We start from the raw sequence: 17405 nt of genomic DNA on the forward strand, positions 1-17405 counted from the left end.
ATCATAAATTTATTACAAAAACCATATTTAATAAAATATATTTACAATTTACTTACATCTTTGGTTGAATTTTATTGTTTACGGACGGCTGTCGGTGTTCGAATGACAGTTCGATCAAACGAGTATGTTCAGCACTCGTTCACATATGTCATGGTACGAAATAAGAATTTTTCAGGTACGAGTAGGTCGTTCGGTGATGTGATGATTCGACCCCTGTATTTTACACAACTTTCTTATATACTATGCAATAACTACTATATATACAGTAAATAGTAAGCAAATAATTTTAATTAAGGGTAAATAAAAGCAACTACTCTGCTGACAAGTTTTAACAATTTACTTTTTTCTCATTTAGTTTTAATAAAAAAAAAATTGTCAAAAGTCAACATGATTTTTGCGGCACTTGAATTTCTCACTTTATTATAACAACATTTAATGGGCTATATAAAACTGTATATCGAGAATTTTTCTAGAAATTACGATCAAAAAAATGTATTTTTATATTTACTTTATATGTATACGTTTTGTATAAGGAAATCATATGTGTTTATATAAACATTTATTAAAAATAAATGAGAACGCAGATAGCTAATATATCTTAATATCTATTGTACATATGTATATACAAATATTATATTATATTCCCATTCAAAAAAAATTTTTAAAATCGTATTTTAATATGGTGCTATATGCAGCTCATATAATACATACGAGTACATATAACATAGTACAGTAATATATAAATATTACCGTGTAAATATTTTCGTTAATCGCTATTCGCTTTACAGTTTCATTTCATTAGCATTACTCGCTTACGGTGAGCGTCAATAATGCCGGAAGTGCGTATGCGTCAACGACCTGGTGACCACTTGTGTGGCTTAGCCAAATGGCATCCGGCTTGGATGCAACGTTTTGCAACAACAAAATCATTTATGGGCGTCTATGGATTATTGGGCACGATTCAAGCCATGTCCTACATGTATTTTGTCGTTACGTTAACCACAATCGAAAAACGTTTTAAAATTCCAAGTCAGACAACAGGTAAGTGAAGAGAAATATTAAGACGGGAATTTAAAAAAATTAAATTTAAATTTTTGTACGTATACTTTATATTTAATGGCGCAGCGGAAAATAATACTTTTCTATTAATGATTTGTGGTTCAATGAACCAAATCAATACGGTTGTACGGGACGTATGAGTAACTTTATTAAGTTCGCCCACGTGTAATGAGATTAATTGCATAGAAAATTTTAATACATATGTATGTACAGTTTCCACTGTTCTGTACGTTTGACTTATTTAAATTGTATTATAAAAATTTTGAATTTTTTTAAATAATGTTAGAAAAAATTGTTTATTTTTTCACATTTGAGTTTTTAGTCGCGGAGTAACTTTCTGCGGAAATGCTCATATTCGTGTGTTTTTAATTATTAACGAAAGGTAAGTTACTTTTAAATGTAAATATAATACAAAACATCAAGCTGCCTTAAGTTGAAAGTCCAACTGCCCCCGAGTAACGTAACGTGATTGCATAAAATTGTAGACTAACTTTAATTGCCGCTACTATTTTAAGAATACAAAAAAAAAACACAAAGGCAATTAAAATCTCATTTTATCATCTCTTTATATAACACATTCTACACATCCATATTTTATTATTTTATTTGCAAACCGTTTCTGTTTACTTTTTCTCTACTCTTCTACCTCCTTTCAATAGGCATTATTTTGAGCGGCAATGAAATATCACAAATCCTACTGTCACTCATTCTCAGCTACATTGGAGGTCAACGAAATCGCCCACGTTGGATTGCTTGGGGCATTGTATTTTGCGGTCTATCCTGTTATATTTTAGCGTTGCCACATTTCATTTATGGTGCCGGTGACGATGCGCTACATCTAACCGTTGAATATTTACAAGAGCACTCGTCGACCCTAGTGGAAAATGTGACAAGTGCATTCTCATTGGTTGTAGGTGAACAAATTTAGTACATTTCATTTCATACTAATCTGACTAGTTGCATATATTTGCGTCATCATATGAGCGTGTTCTTACGTAGGTGTGTATGTAATACGCAATAATTGAGTTCAATTTAAATTGCCCAAATGATAGTAGTGCACTAAACACACATTGTTACATTTTTCTACACATCAAATTTTTACCTATATGTAATATTTGCACACAACTTTATTTACCGACACACCATTGTTTGCTAATTCATAAACAATTTCTATTGTAGAACTCGTCTACCTCTATTCACAATTCTCAAGAATTGTGCGGTCTAACGAAATCATCTCAAGAATGTGAGTCACTTTTGTCCATTGTGCCGTTGATCTTGATTTTCCTGTCGCAATTTGTGCTCGGTATTGGCAACACTCTGTACTATTCGCTGGGTCAAACCTATCTTGATGATAATACGAAAAAGTCTAATACGCCACTTATGTTGGCTATGGCCATGTCGCTGAGAATGATTGGACCAGTTGTTGGCTTCTTTTTGGGTAAGTTGCAATTATGATACATTACAATAAAAATTACATACATTTTGCGCGAATACCTCATTTCAAAATGCATTTGTGCATATATATATAATTGGCGCGTACACCCTTTTTGGGTGTTTGGCCGAGCTCCTCCTCCTATTTATGGTGTGTTGTGTCTTGATGTTGTTCCACAAATGGAGGGACCTACTGTTTCAAGCCGACTACGAACGGCAGATATTTTTATGAGAAGCTTTTTCATGGCAGAAATACACTCGGAGGTTTGCCATTGCCTGCCGAGGGGCGACCGCTATTACAAAAATGTTTTTCTTAATTTTGGGGACTCACAGGGATTCGAACCGACGTTCTCTCTAGGAATTCCGAATGGTAATCACACACCAACCCATTCGGCTACGGCGGCCGCCGATAGTCTATCGGGGCAAGCCAAATAATTGACTCTGATCTACTCTACGATCAACAATTAATAAGACTTAAGCAAACTACTCAATTAAAATAATAAAAATTTAATGGAGTAAAATTGTCTTCAATAGAGGTCAGCGAAATGCATTTAAACGAATTCTTCGCTTAGAAAACCTATAGATTCTTATTTCCTAGAAATTATGGGGATAAGGTGTTGGCCCAGTGCAAAACTGCTTTATTGGCTTTGCTCGCTCTACTTTGAAAGCGTCTATGGCCAATTGATGACTTCGTACATCGTCAGAATAAACGGCAAAAAATAATAGCTTTCGAAGCAAAGCAAGAACCAGCACCTATAGACTCTATTTAGATAATGTCAAAGGATCAGCTATTGAAGTGGAACATATTTGATTTAATAAAATTCATTAAAAAATATTTTAAGTAGGTAGGTAGATGAAATGGTTGAAGAATTACACTGACACTCCCCCAGTTGGGGCCTTGATCGCGTTGGGGCCTTGGCTATAGGGAAAAATGTTAATATCTCCCCCGCTCGTACATTCCCTAAGCATTTTGCATGTCTACAGGATCGCAAAGACTTTTGCTTCAAAAACACTAGCAGTATTCGGCAATTTTAGGGAAATTCATAAATTGGATGATTTAGAGAAACTCCTGCTCCGACTCCCAATTTCATCTTGGAACCGGCAGTGAAGACAGAGGTACCAGCTTCGCTAGAGATTTTCCCCTGGTTCCAATCCTTCCTACTTGGAAAAATTCCCCTCAAACTTCAGTTTATTAACTGCCCAAAAATGCTACCATTTCCCTTGAGAAATTGCCTCCAGAGGCCAACCTCCTTTAGCCTGATTGCACTTTCAGCAGCGATGGAAATAACGTAAAAATCAATAGGAAGTAAGTGCAAAACGACATTCAGGACAGCACTGGGGCAAGTTCTACATGAAGTGAAATTTTTAGTCAGACCGATAGTAATGCCAAAATTAAACAGCTCTAAGAATTTTGTGTTAAACAAAAATTTAAATGCTATAATGCCGCATGCCAATTCAGGCAGTTTAATTAATTAAGCAACTTCGGACATACGTATATAAATATAGGACATTTATTTGGCAAAAGAAAAATTCTGAAACCGATATCGTTTTGTTGGGCAAAAGCCAATTTTCAAATTTATTTCTGCTTTAAAAATTAATTGTCATGGACCAAGTTTACGTTTCTCCATTATTATTATTAGAAGGCCATTACGCACTGCGACCAGAGCTGATCTATTGTGAAAGGCCTATTTTGTAACCCTAGAGTTTTAGGCTTTTTAGAAATTTTAGCACAGTTTTGGGTTTGTTGTTCCAAAGATTGCATGGAGATACTACGATACCACCAAGGTGGTGAAGTCTTTGTCTGCCCAACGCAGGACATTCACAAAGCACATGTTCTGAGCTTTCTATGTCCATTTCGCAAAGGCGGCAGACATTGGTCTCGGATAGACCAATATTGTTTAGATGGTACCTCAGGCTGCAGTGACCTGTAAGGTACCCGGTTAAAAGATGCAGATCTACTCTGTTTAGTGAGGGAAGTTTGTCAGATATTCCTTTGTTGGGACTTAGGAATAGTTTGGCTTGACGCTGACTGGCACAGTTTAGCCAGTGTGCGGCAAGTTTTCTTTCCTCTCATTTCCTAAGGAATCCATTAATGTGGCCTTTTGTCAGTCCACAGAAAGGCTCAGGACCAGTAAGTTGCATATTTGCTCCTTGTTTTGCAAGGTCGTCAGCCATTTCATTTCCCTCATGTCCTTCATGTCCCGGAATCCAACATAGTGTTACTGTGTTGAGGTTTCCTAACGTGTTTAGAAGGTTTAGGCAATCGTTTACCAATTTAGAGGTGATGGTTGTTGATAGAAGGGCTTTTAAAGCCGCTTGGCTATCTGAAAGTATGTAGATGTGAGTACCTCTCATTTTCCTTCTCTCACACATATTTCAATGGCATGTATTTCTGCCTGGAATATTGTTGGGTAGGATCCCATCGGAATCGATTTTTTGAATTTGGGCCCATTGATTCCTGCCCCTGTTCTACCATTTTCCAATTTGGACCCATCAGTAAACCATAGCTGGGAGCCAGGTTTGAAAGTGATAGAGTTAGTTCTCCAGTCTGTTTGTTCATTGATTATAACTTGGAAGTTCCTGAAGAGTATTGGTTTGGGTTATAGTATATCATCCCTATGAAGAATGGGACTATGTAGGAAGTCTTCTAAGATCTTTAAATGTCCTTTCATATCCCCACTTTTAAGTTCAGGTATACCTTTTAATCTTAAGGCACTCGAGCGAACTTCCCTTTCGATTAGAATTGGAAGCGGTGGTATGTTCAGGAGCACACCCAATGCATCCGAGGGACACGTTTTCATAGCCCCTGTAATACCAACACATACCAGGCGATGCAGTTTGCTTAATTCGTTTGCCGCCTTTCTTTGCTTGACCTTGGGCCACCATGCTAAGGATGCATAAGTGACTATGGGTTTTACAACTGTGTTGAATGTCCAGAAGGTCATTCTAGGGCTTAGTCCCCATGTCTTACCAAAAAGCCTTGTACAGGCAAAGAATGCCCTTGTGGCTTTTTAAGTAACTCTCTCAATATGGGAGTTCCACGTAAGCGTTTTGTCAAGACTAACGCCAAGATAGTTCGCTTCTGTCGAGAGTTCAAGTGTTGTTCTATTAAGGGTCGGACATTTGAGATTTATGTTCCTTCTCCTAGTAAACGGTACAAGTGTTGTTTTGGATGGGTTGATGGAGAGCCCTTTTTCCGTGCACCATTTGTTTATTATTGTAAGGGCTTACTGCATGCGATCCGAAATGGTTTCCTCATGCCAGCCTAATACATAAACTACTAGGTCATCAGCGTAACCCTGAGTGTGAAATCCTAGGTTATTCAGTTTGTGGAGAAGTTCATCTATGACTAGAGTCCACAGAAGAGGAGAGAGTACGCCACCTTGAGGGCAACCTCTTGTGGCTTTACGTTTCTCCATTTATCGATTATTTCTTAATTCCAGGCTACATATCGTTGAATATGTACATCGATCCATCCAAAACGCCTATCATTGATAACAAGGATCCACGCTGGTTGGGCGCCTGGTGGTTTGGCTGGATGATTTTAGGCACACTGATGGTTCTATTCTCCGGTTTAATTGGACTCTTCCCCAAACAGTTACCTAAAATGAAGTCCGAGCATTACAACTCACACTTGCCGCGTATGATGCGTTTAGAGGAGCTCAAAAAAGAAGAGGGCATACCGTTGGGCAGTACACTCTCTCTAAACGCTGCTTTGGATGCAAATGCCGCTGCACCAGTCGATGCTGATTTTCCACAACTCAAAGGTGCGACTTGATAATGATTCTACAATGATATCTATGATAATAAACTCTCTATTCACTCAACGTTAAGACTTTCCTAAGGCTTTGATGCGTCTCTTGCGCAATAAATTGCTGATATACAATATAATATCGGGTGTGTTCTACATTCTGGGCGCTGCTGGCTACATGACATTCTTGTCTAAATATATGGAAGTCCAGTTTCATAAAACCGCACAAACCGCCACGGTAATTGTTGGTCCAATATCGATCATTGGGATGGTGATTGGTCTAATTGGATCTGGTCTTATTATATCAAAAAAACGGCCATCACCGAGTAAGGTGCTCATGTGGAATGTCATAGTGGGCTTTGTGTACATTTTAGGACAAACATCATATATTTTCATGTATTGTGGCGATTCAATTTCCTTGGAGGGCGGTGGAAAGTAGGTTAAACAAAAATTTGTGCGCAATGATTCACTAAATTAACATTTTATTTTCCAGCTATAACTTCACCACTCAGTGTAATAACAATTGTTCCTGTAATTCTGTGCCATATTCACCAGTCTGCCATGAGGCTAGTGATACAACATTTTTCTCCGCATGCCATGCGGGGTGTAAATCATGGGATCCAAAAATAAGGGTGAGTTCAAGAATTTTTTTTTTCCTATAGGAGGGCAATATTGAAGCAGGATATCCGAGAGGTTAAAAGTTCTTTGAATTAAAAATCAAAGGTTTCTTTGGTTAAAAAACAGATCTCACATTGTTATATAAGTACATTCATATGACATTTACACACCTAAAAATTTATTCGGTAAGTAATTATCCAGTAGAACCCACGGCTCTTGCTAATTTGGTGGTGGTACCGCTACTTTGCTCTCAGCGAACTTCACAGAACTGATGCGTGTATGACGTCGGACTTGCTCAATTTATTCATGAGTTGTTTACGTAATTTATTCTTCTTCTGGGATACTGTTGGCATTTTCACATCTCTTTCATGCAACTACACCGATGTGACATCTAGCGCTCTCTGATGGGGGCGTTCTTGTTTCTATGGCTCACACTTGCATCTGAAGAGTGGACTGTCATTATTATTATCCACATCGACTCTTATTGGCAACTCTTGCTGATAATTTTTTTCGTGAACGATTTGCTATTGATAGGGTGCGAAAGGTTACATATAGATTTGTTTCCCTCGCGCAAAGGCAATATTACACTTTCTACTTCTTCTCAAAAGAAAGCATCCTCATATCAATAGTATTTCGTAGCATCAATAACACCTGCACATTAAAGATGGTAAATAAGTACACAAAATAATATTTGTTAATAATTTGCTGACGCAATAACGAATAATTCTTTAAAATATTTACAAATTTTCGTTTACAGACAGCTTAAAATTTATGGGAAGTTGTACGAAGCATGTAAAATGAGGCCTTACCCTCCCTACTACAAACTTCATTAGTTGTCACCCAAGAATGATAGGATACAAGAGTTGACCATACCAAGCAAAATTGTGGGAGTAGCACGTCATAGGAGACTTCGCAGACTAATTGTGTCCGCTCATTTCACATGCGTTTCTACGCTCTTCCAATCAGACGGTAAGAAGTAACTTGCATGTTGGTTGTGTTGATTCCTTCGTATATCACCAACACAATCTCAGTTGTTGCCGACCTCTGTTGTATACAAACCGCGTTCATATTCGTTATTAAGACAGCGAGTCAACTGATTCTTCAAATTTGCTGAGAGCGGATTAACGGATTGATATGGGCCACACCTTTCAATTCTGTACATTGTGATTTCCATCGATAGGTATCGCCAGAGATGTTTTCAGCTGCTTTCAAACTGCTTTGACAAATTGTATATGCCACCAGATATACGAGTATAGCATTGTTTGTTCAGAATAGAAATTCGATTTTTTACGGCTTTCTTCTTTTCTTCTCAAAATTAATATATATATATGGGGCATTCTTTCTGAACGTGAGACCCCCTGCCCCCAGAATAGATTTTGACGAAAAGAGGTCTATGAGGGCTTAAAATGTAGGTAATTATGTTTACTTTCGAAAGCAAAGTGGCACTTCTTGAAATTCAAAATGGCGGATCCAATATGGCGGATTCAATATGGCGCAATTTTGCAGTTAGTGCATCAGATTTATGCTATGAACTGATGATAAAAAATGTGATGAATAATCAGTGACCAATAAAAATAAATAATTAACTTGGAAATATGTAAAATTAAATCCAATGCAACAATTTTACTTAAAAATAAATAAAAAAAACACGAAATAGTCTTTGACCTTTTATTTGTGGGGGTATGTAAATTCTAAATACTTTGTGGATATACCAGTCTCGATGTAGGCACTGGAAGCCAACATTACTAAAGTTATTCCCGTGACACCGACCGAAGTCCTCCAGCGAGTCATTAAACAATTGGTGTTTACGGATGGCCGAATTACGGCACATTTGCGACCAACATTTGAAGGGAATTATCTTCAAAAAATAAATCCCATGAATGGTTCTACACAAAAATAATAAAGATTGCCTAATCAATTTGAATTTTCGTTGTTTTATTTTAATTTAAATTCCGATATCTCCAAATTAATCACCCTTTAGTAACGTCTGTATAAGTTGGCCACTGGTAATTCAATACACTCTGTCCAACTTTTGCGAGTATCCAAGTTACAAAACACTGATCGTTTTTTGCTTTTTTATTGGCTTCATTAAACTTCGATCAGAGCTCTTTTGCAATATTACAAATATTTACTTTCATTGCATTCCTCTTTACTTACCATCACAGAAATTTCTCGAGCATAGTTGTTTATACTTCTTCGACGTTTTTAAAAATAATTACATTACTGCGAAGGATAGCAATAATGCGAGAAAAAAAATACTGTAATTCGAGCCCCCAATAATACACATACATTTTTTTTCCTATTAAAAATTTTCTCTGCAGATTTTTTCAAATTGTTCCTGCGTTGAAGCAATCGATGATTTTACCATTACGCCCTCACACACGGCTACTACACCTAGTTTTCTTACCAGCCTAAGCACTCCAGAACGACTACTAAAACAAATGCAGTCAGAATCTACAACAGGAGCGCCACCACTTCCCACAAACATACCCTATTTTAGCAATCCGATTACATCATCAACAACCACCAATAGCAGCGTTTCACGCACACGACGCTCCATAGACACGCTCTCCGAAATACTCACACCTGGAGTATGCTTAAAAGGTTGTTCTGTGGCCTTTTACAGTTTCACAATTGCCTCGATGATCGTGAATTGGTTCGGCTCATCTGGACGGATTGGCAATTTATTGGTTAATTATCGCTCTGTATCGACCCAAGATAAATCCTTCGCTCAGGGGCTCTCTTTAATGATGATCAGCTTGTTAGCACTTATACCTGGTCCGATTATTTTTGGGCGTATAATTGATTCGACGTGCTTAGTTTGGACGGAAACTTGTAATGGCAGGGGAAATTGTCAGCTATATGAACAGACAAAATTCCGCTACTACGTGAATATATTGGCTTTGTGTAAGTCCACTTGAATTTCATTTGCTTATGTAAACAAAACAAGTACTTATGTATGTACATATGTATGTATTACTTTTATATGTGTAACTGTTTTGAATTTTTCCATTCCAGCGCTTACATCAATCGGTATAGTCTTTGACATTTTGGTCTGGTACCATGGCAGACATCTCGATTTATATGGTGAAAAGGAGACCCAGCATCTTGAAGAAATGCGTCGAAAAGACAAACCACTTACTCCACTATTGGCACATAAGTCATAATCTGTATGTGCAGCAATTGACGTCTCACCTTTTGTACATTTTTAAGTCCATTGACATATTTTAAGTTAAAGTACTATGTTTTAAATTGAGGAATTCAAAGAGAAATAACGGAACTCTTAAACTTACTGAATTTAGTATGCAAGACATGTACAGTTTGTCATATGTATTGCATACATTTCGTTACCAAAATTCACAAATGGTTTTTAACCGGCAATTTTTTCAAATCAAATTTTTTCACAATTTCTAGTAGCTTAGACTAAATTAAAGCTCTAAAAAAACAGTAATATAGTATGTAAGCCAAATATAATGAGTTTACATATATTAGTAAATGTGGGGAAAGGAGGGAGGAGGTGGGTGTTTGTGATTAGCACTACATGGGGAAAAAGAAAAAAATCACTACTCGGGGAAAAAGAACAATCCATTATTTCTTCGATAGATGGCTGTAGTGATCGATACCTCGTCAAGTATCAATCAAATAATTTAAAGTTTAAGCTCGTTGTCAAGGTGACATTTCACACTAAAAACTCTTTTGCTGTTTTTTTGTTTGCTCCATTCAGTTGTGAGTTACAGGGTGTTAACAATGGAAGTTAACAAAGAGAAAATTCGGTGCATTTTACAATTTTTCATTGATAAAGGCGAAAATGCAAGTCAGGCCGCTGAAATTGTGAATGGTGTTTATGGTGCCGAGTCTGTAACAGCTAATTACGTGCAATTTTAGTTTCGTCGATTCCATTCAGGCATTTTTAATCTTAAGGGGTAACACCACTGTAGAAATTTCAAAAAATTGATTTTTTTTTTATAAGCTTAAAAAATTCTTTGAACCTTTTAAAATACAGAACAAAAAGTTGTATACGTTACCGAAGTCTATTTCATAAATATTTTAAGCTTTTAACCAAGCGTTAGTGACTGCTACCTAACGACTTCTCCAAATTTCCAAACTTTAAACGCGTTTTTCTCAAAACACGTTTTCTGAAATTGGCACGGAGCATAACTCAAACAATTTTAAATATTTTTAATCAGGTTTTTCACTACGTCTGTATAATAACCTTCTTAAGAGAAGAGCGTAGGGGATTTTCGATAGATTAATTTAAACGATTGTTAGAATTATTTAAGTGCCGTTTTTTTAGTCCAAAATAGAGTTTTTTCCTTCAAATGCTTGCTAATTCCACAAAAATAAATATTTTTTAAATCCCCTACGTGTTTCTCTAGCTATTCTTATCTAGATTAAGAAAAAAAAATGTTTCTTTGTTCCAGATTAAAATTTGCACCCTCTATGCTGCGTGCCGCGGAGCTCCTTCAAGAGAAACCACATTACAAAAATGTCTCCAATGCCGCCATTTTGTAAAATTTTTCGATCAAACTTTGTAGTTTTGTATTTTAGTATATAAGTAACAACTTCCCAAATCAGAGTGATTGTTTCCCCTTTCCTGCTATACAAAAAAAATCTTTAAAAATCGTATTTATTTTACGCGTGTACAGTGGTGTTACCCCTTAAAGAAACTGTCGATAAAATCACAGAAATAATCGCAGTTGCCCGGCATGTTAGGTTAGGTTAGGTTGTAATGGTTGCCCAGAGGGTAGGGCCCACTTGGACGAGATAGTTTGGTTCGTCCTTTGTGATACCATTGGAGGACAAAGAGGGGGGAGGAAGGGAAGGGATGGGGAGTGGTGAGTGTTTGTAGACTACGAACGGTGACTAGTCCGCGGTTGTGTTAACCTCATTATGCTGCTGATGTAGTTCATCAGATTTTTGTTATCAACACCTACTATATCAGCAGGCGCAGAAAAGTAGTCATAGCATCGCCCACGATATTGATATCTTGATGTTGTTCCACACATGAAGGGACCTAAAGTTTTAAGCCGACTCCGAACGGCAGATATTTTATGAGGAGCTTTTTCATGGCAGAAAATCATTCGAAAAATTAAGATTAACATCAAACTCTGATTGTATCCAAATATTCCTACTTGTCCTCATCAAGGCTGCGCTTTATTAATGCTGTGAGGCTCTGGAATTCAATTCCCGAATCTGTCAAGGCTGTGATCGGTAGGAGTAACTACAATGGGGTAAAGGAGACCCACACGATTACATTAAGTTTATTTAATGAATATTACAATTAAACTTTAACCATTTATCTGTCCCTCTAATTTCTGCTATTAATTCGCTGCATGTTTCTGACTACTCCTATATTTTTCTCAAAGTTTATTTTAATTTTAGTTACGTTGCGCTCCACTTACAGTTAAATTTAAATTGAAATACTTGAATGTCTTACAGATAAATAAACAACAGTCTACATTCAGTAAAGTTTTGTCATGGGTGTCAGTTGCTCTGAAAATCGACTGACTACTGGAAACATTAATATTAAGAAATGCGTGTGCAAAACAAAGATAGATACATACTCGTGTATGTAACGTGCCCTTTTACAGCATTGAGTGCAACATTGCACAATTTTTATACCGTAGAAAGGCAACATTTTTCCGTAGAAACTAAAACACTATTAGTTAATCATAAAAAAGATTTAAATGTTGCAGGGAATTACATAAAAACGAAGCAGATATTGACCCAAGATGTGTTTCTTTCTCTAGACAACGCGCCCACTTACAAGAATTCAATTACAGTAGTTCGCCCACAAAAATGTGGCCCTAAAACACTCAACCGTCCTCCCTATAGTCTAGATTTAGCCCCTGCAGATTAACCTTTATTTCCTAAAAATGAGGTAAGTGCTTCAAAACCTTTTTAGCCTCCACTTCAAATACTAATATTAAAAGTGCTGTTCTGTTCGAGTTTTACATATATTTTGCTGCTCTTGTAAAATGTCAAAAAAGTTGGATCGAACCTTTCGTTAACGATGTGGATACTAAACTGAAGTTATGCCATAGGAGTATGCTCCAAAAAATTGCCTTAAATAAAGTAAACATCACCCAGATCAGTGAATATGTGGATGTGCTGTGCCTTAACTACAGTACGAGGAAATATGTAATTCATGAATTTATTAAGTGTATCATTAACATTTTGCCTACTTCCTATGTGCACTCGTACATATACATATATACATAAGTGGGTAGATGTATACATATATGTAACCGATATTTTTTATTATCTTTGCAGTTACAAATCACAGTAATTTACCATGTAATTTTACTTTATCATATTATATTATACAATATTATACAATAATATTTCGAACAATTTGCTTCAATATTAAAAAGGGTAAATTGTAAAATGTAATTAAAGTATTTTATATCTTTGTATATATGTATTATACGAAAAAAATTGTAATTATCATTTTTATGGAAGACATAAGCACATAAACAACACACGCATGTACATGAGTGACTTTGCCGAAGCCTGGATATTTTTTACTAAATCAAAAATAAAATATTTTAGGATAAAATTGAAGATTAGCGTTTTCATATTGGAACCATAGCCCGTAGATCTTACGAAGCTCGCCGTGTACGCTTCTTGATTAGTGCGTTAACAGCTAAAGCGAGTTTAACAAAGCGCGCCAGTCGTTTCTTCATCGTGCTAACCGACCTCAATCGAACTCACCAAGGGAAGTCAAGTCCGTGTCCACTTCAGAGCAGGAGCGCTTGTACGAGGTTTGCCTTTTATATTTTGCGCCTTTGCAACACTATGTGTGATGAGCTGTAATTTGATATTTTTATCGAAAAGTTTGGTATTGATTTGCTTGATTTGTTCTTTTTTCAGTGAGTTGAAAAATTCATCTCGCCCAAAATATGGAATTAACTTGGTGAAAATTTGCGTGCGATGAAATATTATGATTTTCGACGTGGACTATTGAAACAGAAGTGCATTGAACAACTTACTTTGACTTATGCCCAAAAAAAGACTCATGTCGATTGATGTAAAGATATGTTGAAGAAATTCAGCCGCGGCGGCCTAAAGCACATCTATGACAGTGTGGCAGGTGACGAATCTTGGATCTATGCATATGAACCAGAAACAAAAGAATAATCGACAGTGTGGGTGTTCCAAGACAAGCTTAATGCAATAAAAGTTGTCAGAAATTTTCGGATAATTTAGGAAAACCAACCGCCCAAGACGAACCATCCTTTACCAAAACATTGCGAGCTCTCACGAGAGTTTTTGAGCACTCAAAAGATCGAATTAATAGGTCATCCGTCTAATATAGCTCATAATGATTTCTTTTTGTTCCCGAACACCAAAAATAAAGTGCGAGGTCAACATTTTTCAACGCAAGAAGAAGCTGTTGAAGCCTTTAAACAGTTAGTTCTGGAGGTTTTCTGAGAGGCAAAAGTGCTTTGAAAATTTGTTTAAGCGAGTGCAGAAGTGTATTTGTTGTGATTAAACATTGAACAACCTTTATGTAAATGCAACTTAATGCTTGTAATATTATTTTCACTTCGGTTTTTGTATATATAATTCTTGGTTCTAATAAACAGATGGTTCTATTAAAAATATAATTCTAATAGTATTGACTTCTAAGGAGCATATTTTGAAAAACAAACTGCTGAATCTTTATTTGCAACACTGTGCTTATGTTACCGCAAAGCTTATCCTCATTGTTCCATCGTTGGCGATATTCGCCATCGCCAACGTGCAAAAGTCCAAAAATCTTCTCGCGAGCAATCGCCTAGATTTCTGCCTTATAAAATAGGACGAACATGATGAGAGACTTACAAAGAATGATTTTTGCTCATCGAAAGAAAATTCTACTACTCAAGAAAGATTCTCCGTTGAGTTTCAGGGCTGACATTATTATCGAAGTTTATGTTGATTCCTAAATAAATGAAGCTTTTTACTACTTCAAAATTATGATTTCCAACAATGACATGGGTGGCAATACCCGAGTGCGCCGACTGATTGGCGAATAACAACAGTTTTCTTTATCCAACTTGGAAAAGGCAAAACTAACGGCGCGATTGTTATAACTGTCATCGGCATGCACACGCAATTATATGACAGAGAATCGTGCTGTCTGAAACCCTGTTTGATACCAAGCGGCTCGGAGAGGTCTTTACCAATACCGACAGAACTGCTGGTACTGTTCACCGGCATTTTGCACAGTCGTTTTGGTTTGGAGGTGATGCTAAATTTAAGCATCGCGTCATATACGCAACTATTTCTCGTGCTGAGGAAACAATAGTCCCGTCGTGAACGATTGAAGAGTCTTCTATCACCATTCAGAAGGTTTGAAAAGTGTTCCCTCCGCGACTTAAGTAGGCTCAGAACGTCAGTCACTAAGACACCGTCTTTGTGCTTACAGAAAAGCGCCCCGGTCTTGAAAGTTGTTGTAGTCCCTCAAACTTTCTGGTACAGTTTTCGAGCATTTTAGCTCCAGGCAAGCATCTCAAGCTCCTCGTTTTCTATTTCAAGCTCTCGCTTCTTCACGCTTTTCCTTTCTAAACTCCCAAATCGCGCTGTAAAATGTGAAGTTACTAAAGCCGCATTTTTTTTTTTTTTGTTTCTTGATTGAATGCCAAAGTATCTGGCTTTTTGTTATTGCTATTTGTATCTTTATGTTCCCTTTGAAATTTTGGCATTCAAATCAACAAATTGCTAAACCAAAATACATGTAAATATGTAAATGTTGTTTTTCTTTTTTATTTTTTGCTCTAGTTACTTCACATGATATGGATTCGCCTTTGAAGAAAACTCTCGGATTAGACCGGATTTTTACCATTTGTTTTTTTTTTTTGTATATTTTTAAAATGTTTCCCCCTTTTTTAATTTTTTTTTTTATTAAATTTTAAGCTTCTATCTTCTATACTATAGAAACGACAACACCAAATGACGTAAAAATTTGTATACATTCATATTTTCACCCAATGAAGGTTATAGGCATGTTTTTATGATGGAACTCCCTTCCCACAGCACCCAGGCCACGCCACCACTCTCATTCATCACTAATAATCGAATATTTGCTTAAATTTAATCTAAAAAATCTTAGCTTTTCCTATTTCCACTTTTATAGCACACTCTAGACTTCATAATCCACATAAGTTGTTCAACTATGACCCAAATGCAAAGTTCAAAAACGGTTTGAGATAGCAAATTAATAAAAATAATTTTGCTTGATATTTTTCTGATTGGTTGGTTTCATTTTATTCAACGAGGCATATCAACGGATGCCGGGTATTGTAGTATTATTGTTATTAATAAAAAATAATAAATATCCTAAATCCCTCAAAACTACTCCTACGCGAGCGGGGCCGCGGGTTAAAGCTAGTATTATTCTAACTAAAAATATCAGTTCGGGCTCAACCGGGATTTGAACCCGGGACCTCTCGCACCCAAAGCGAGAATCATACCCCTAGACCATTGAGCCGCTTAGTTTAAACTAATTTCCACATTATTTTGTATTTGTAGTAGCGGCCAAGCAGAGAGTTTCTTCCCAGAGCGAGTTTTGTATATGAATATGAAGTTTCTTTCAATTTTTTTTTTCTTTTTGTTCTTTTTTATATTCGTCTTTATTGAAATTTTGTCTATTTAATAATACATCGATAAATAAGCGAGCGAAATGTTTACATATCAAAAAATTAAATAAAATGTTAAACAATTAATATTAGAAACTAAATAGAAAACGATCTTAAGTATTGAACCTAGCGAAAAAAAATAAGTAAAACTATTTGTTTATTTATTTATATGAAACTAGCAAACCCCGCCCGCTTCGCTGGGCACACTAAAATAGAATAGATATGGTTTAGAACAGAAAAGATATGGTTTTCATATTATTTATTTCTTTATTCTTTATTCAAGCGCTTTGGCATAAACAATATTTTTTGTTTTTCTATTTGTTTTTGAGTAAATATATAATGCTGTTGGCTTCCCAACACGTGAACAGCCAACGTATAGTTGACCATGGGTGAATACTGGTTCTTCTAAATTCATCCCGCATATTTCTAAAGTTTGCCCTTGTGATTTATTGATAGTTATTGCAAATGCTAAACGAATGGGCAGTTGCAAACGCTTGAATTCAAATGGCAATTCAGGTGGAATCATTGGAATTCTCGGTATTAGAACGCCTTCATTCTTGAATTTGCCAATTAAAATAGTTGCTTCGATAACATTATTCACCAACAGCTTCAATTTGATATCCATATTGTACAAACACATTCTAGGGTCCACGTGTTGGTCTCTATCTCGAGACCCTAGTCACGGAGCGGCATGAAAAATACTCTGTACTAAAGCATTCACCCACAGCTTCCATTTGATATCCATATTGTACAAACACATTCTAGGCTCCACGTGTTGGTCTCTATCTCGAGACCCTAGTCACGGAGCGGCATGAAAAATACTCTGTACTAAAGCATTCACCAACAGCTTCCATCTGATATCCATATTATACAAACACATTCTAGGCTCCACGTTTTGGTCTCTATCTCGAGACCCTAGTCAC

The 17405-nt window shown here is 36.4% G+C and overlaps 1 protein-coding gene, 1 long non-coding RNA gene and 1 other non-coding gene across 3 annotated transcripts in view; 2 read left to right on the top strand and 1 right to left on the bottom strand.

Annotated features, from left to right (window-relative positions):
* LOC129249115 (solute carrier organic anion transporter family member 74D) overlaps positions 1-11002 on the top strand; it is a 29213-nt gene extending 18211 nt beyond the window's left edge. The window contains exons 2-9 of the mRNA XM_054888766.1: positions 789-1041; positions 1719-1969; positions 2239-2497; positions 5934-6257; positions 6325-6676; positions 6735-6873; positions 9181-9766; positions 9878-11002. Coding sequence (XP_054744741.1) covers positions 831-1041; positions 1719-1969; positions 2239-2497; positions 5934-6257; positions 6325-6676; positions 6735-6873; positions 9181-9766; positions 9878-10026 — 2271 coding nt within the window. The 5' untranslated portion in view covers positions 789-830 and the 3' untranslated portion in view covers positions 10027-11002. The remainder of the gene's footprint in view (positions 1-788; positions 1042-1718; positions 1970-2238; positions 2498-5933; positions 6258-6324; positions 6677-6734; positions 6874-9180; positions 9767-9877) is intronic.
* Positions 11003-11516: 514 nt separating this feature from the next.
* Positions 11517-13423, top strand: LOC129248234 (uncharacterized). The gene is made up of 2 exons (XR_008582608.1): positions 11517-11572; positions 11816-13423. It is a non-coding gene; the product is annotated as an uncharacterized LOC129248234 (long non-coding RNA).
* A 2839-nt stretch (positions 13424-16262) lies between these two features.
* On the bottom strand, positions 16263-16334 carry Trnap-ugg (transfer RNA proline (anticodon UGG)). Its single transcript has one exon. It is a non-coding gene; the product is annotated as a tRNA-Pro (tRNA).
* Between the last annotated feature and the right edge of the window lie 1071 nt (positions 16335-17405).

The sequence above is a fragment of the Anastrepha obliqua genome, chromosome 5 (genome assembly GCF_027943255.1).
Source record: "Anastrepha obliqua isolate idAnaObli1 chromosome 5, idAnaObli1_1.0, whole genome shotgun sequence".
Classification (NCBI taxonomy): Eukaryota; Metazoa; Arthropoda; class Insecta; order Diptera; family Tephritidae; genus Anastrepha; species Anastrepha obliqua.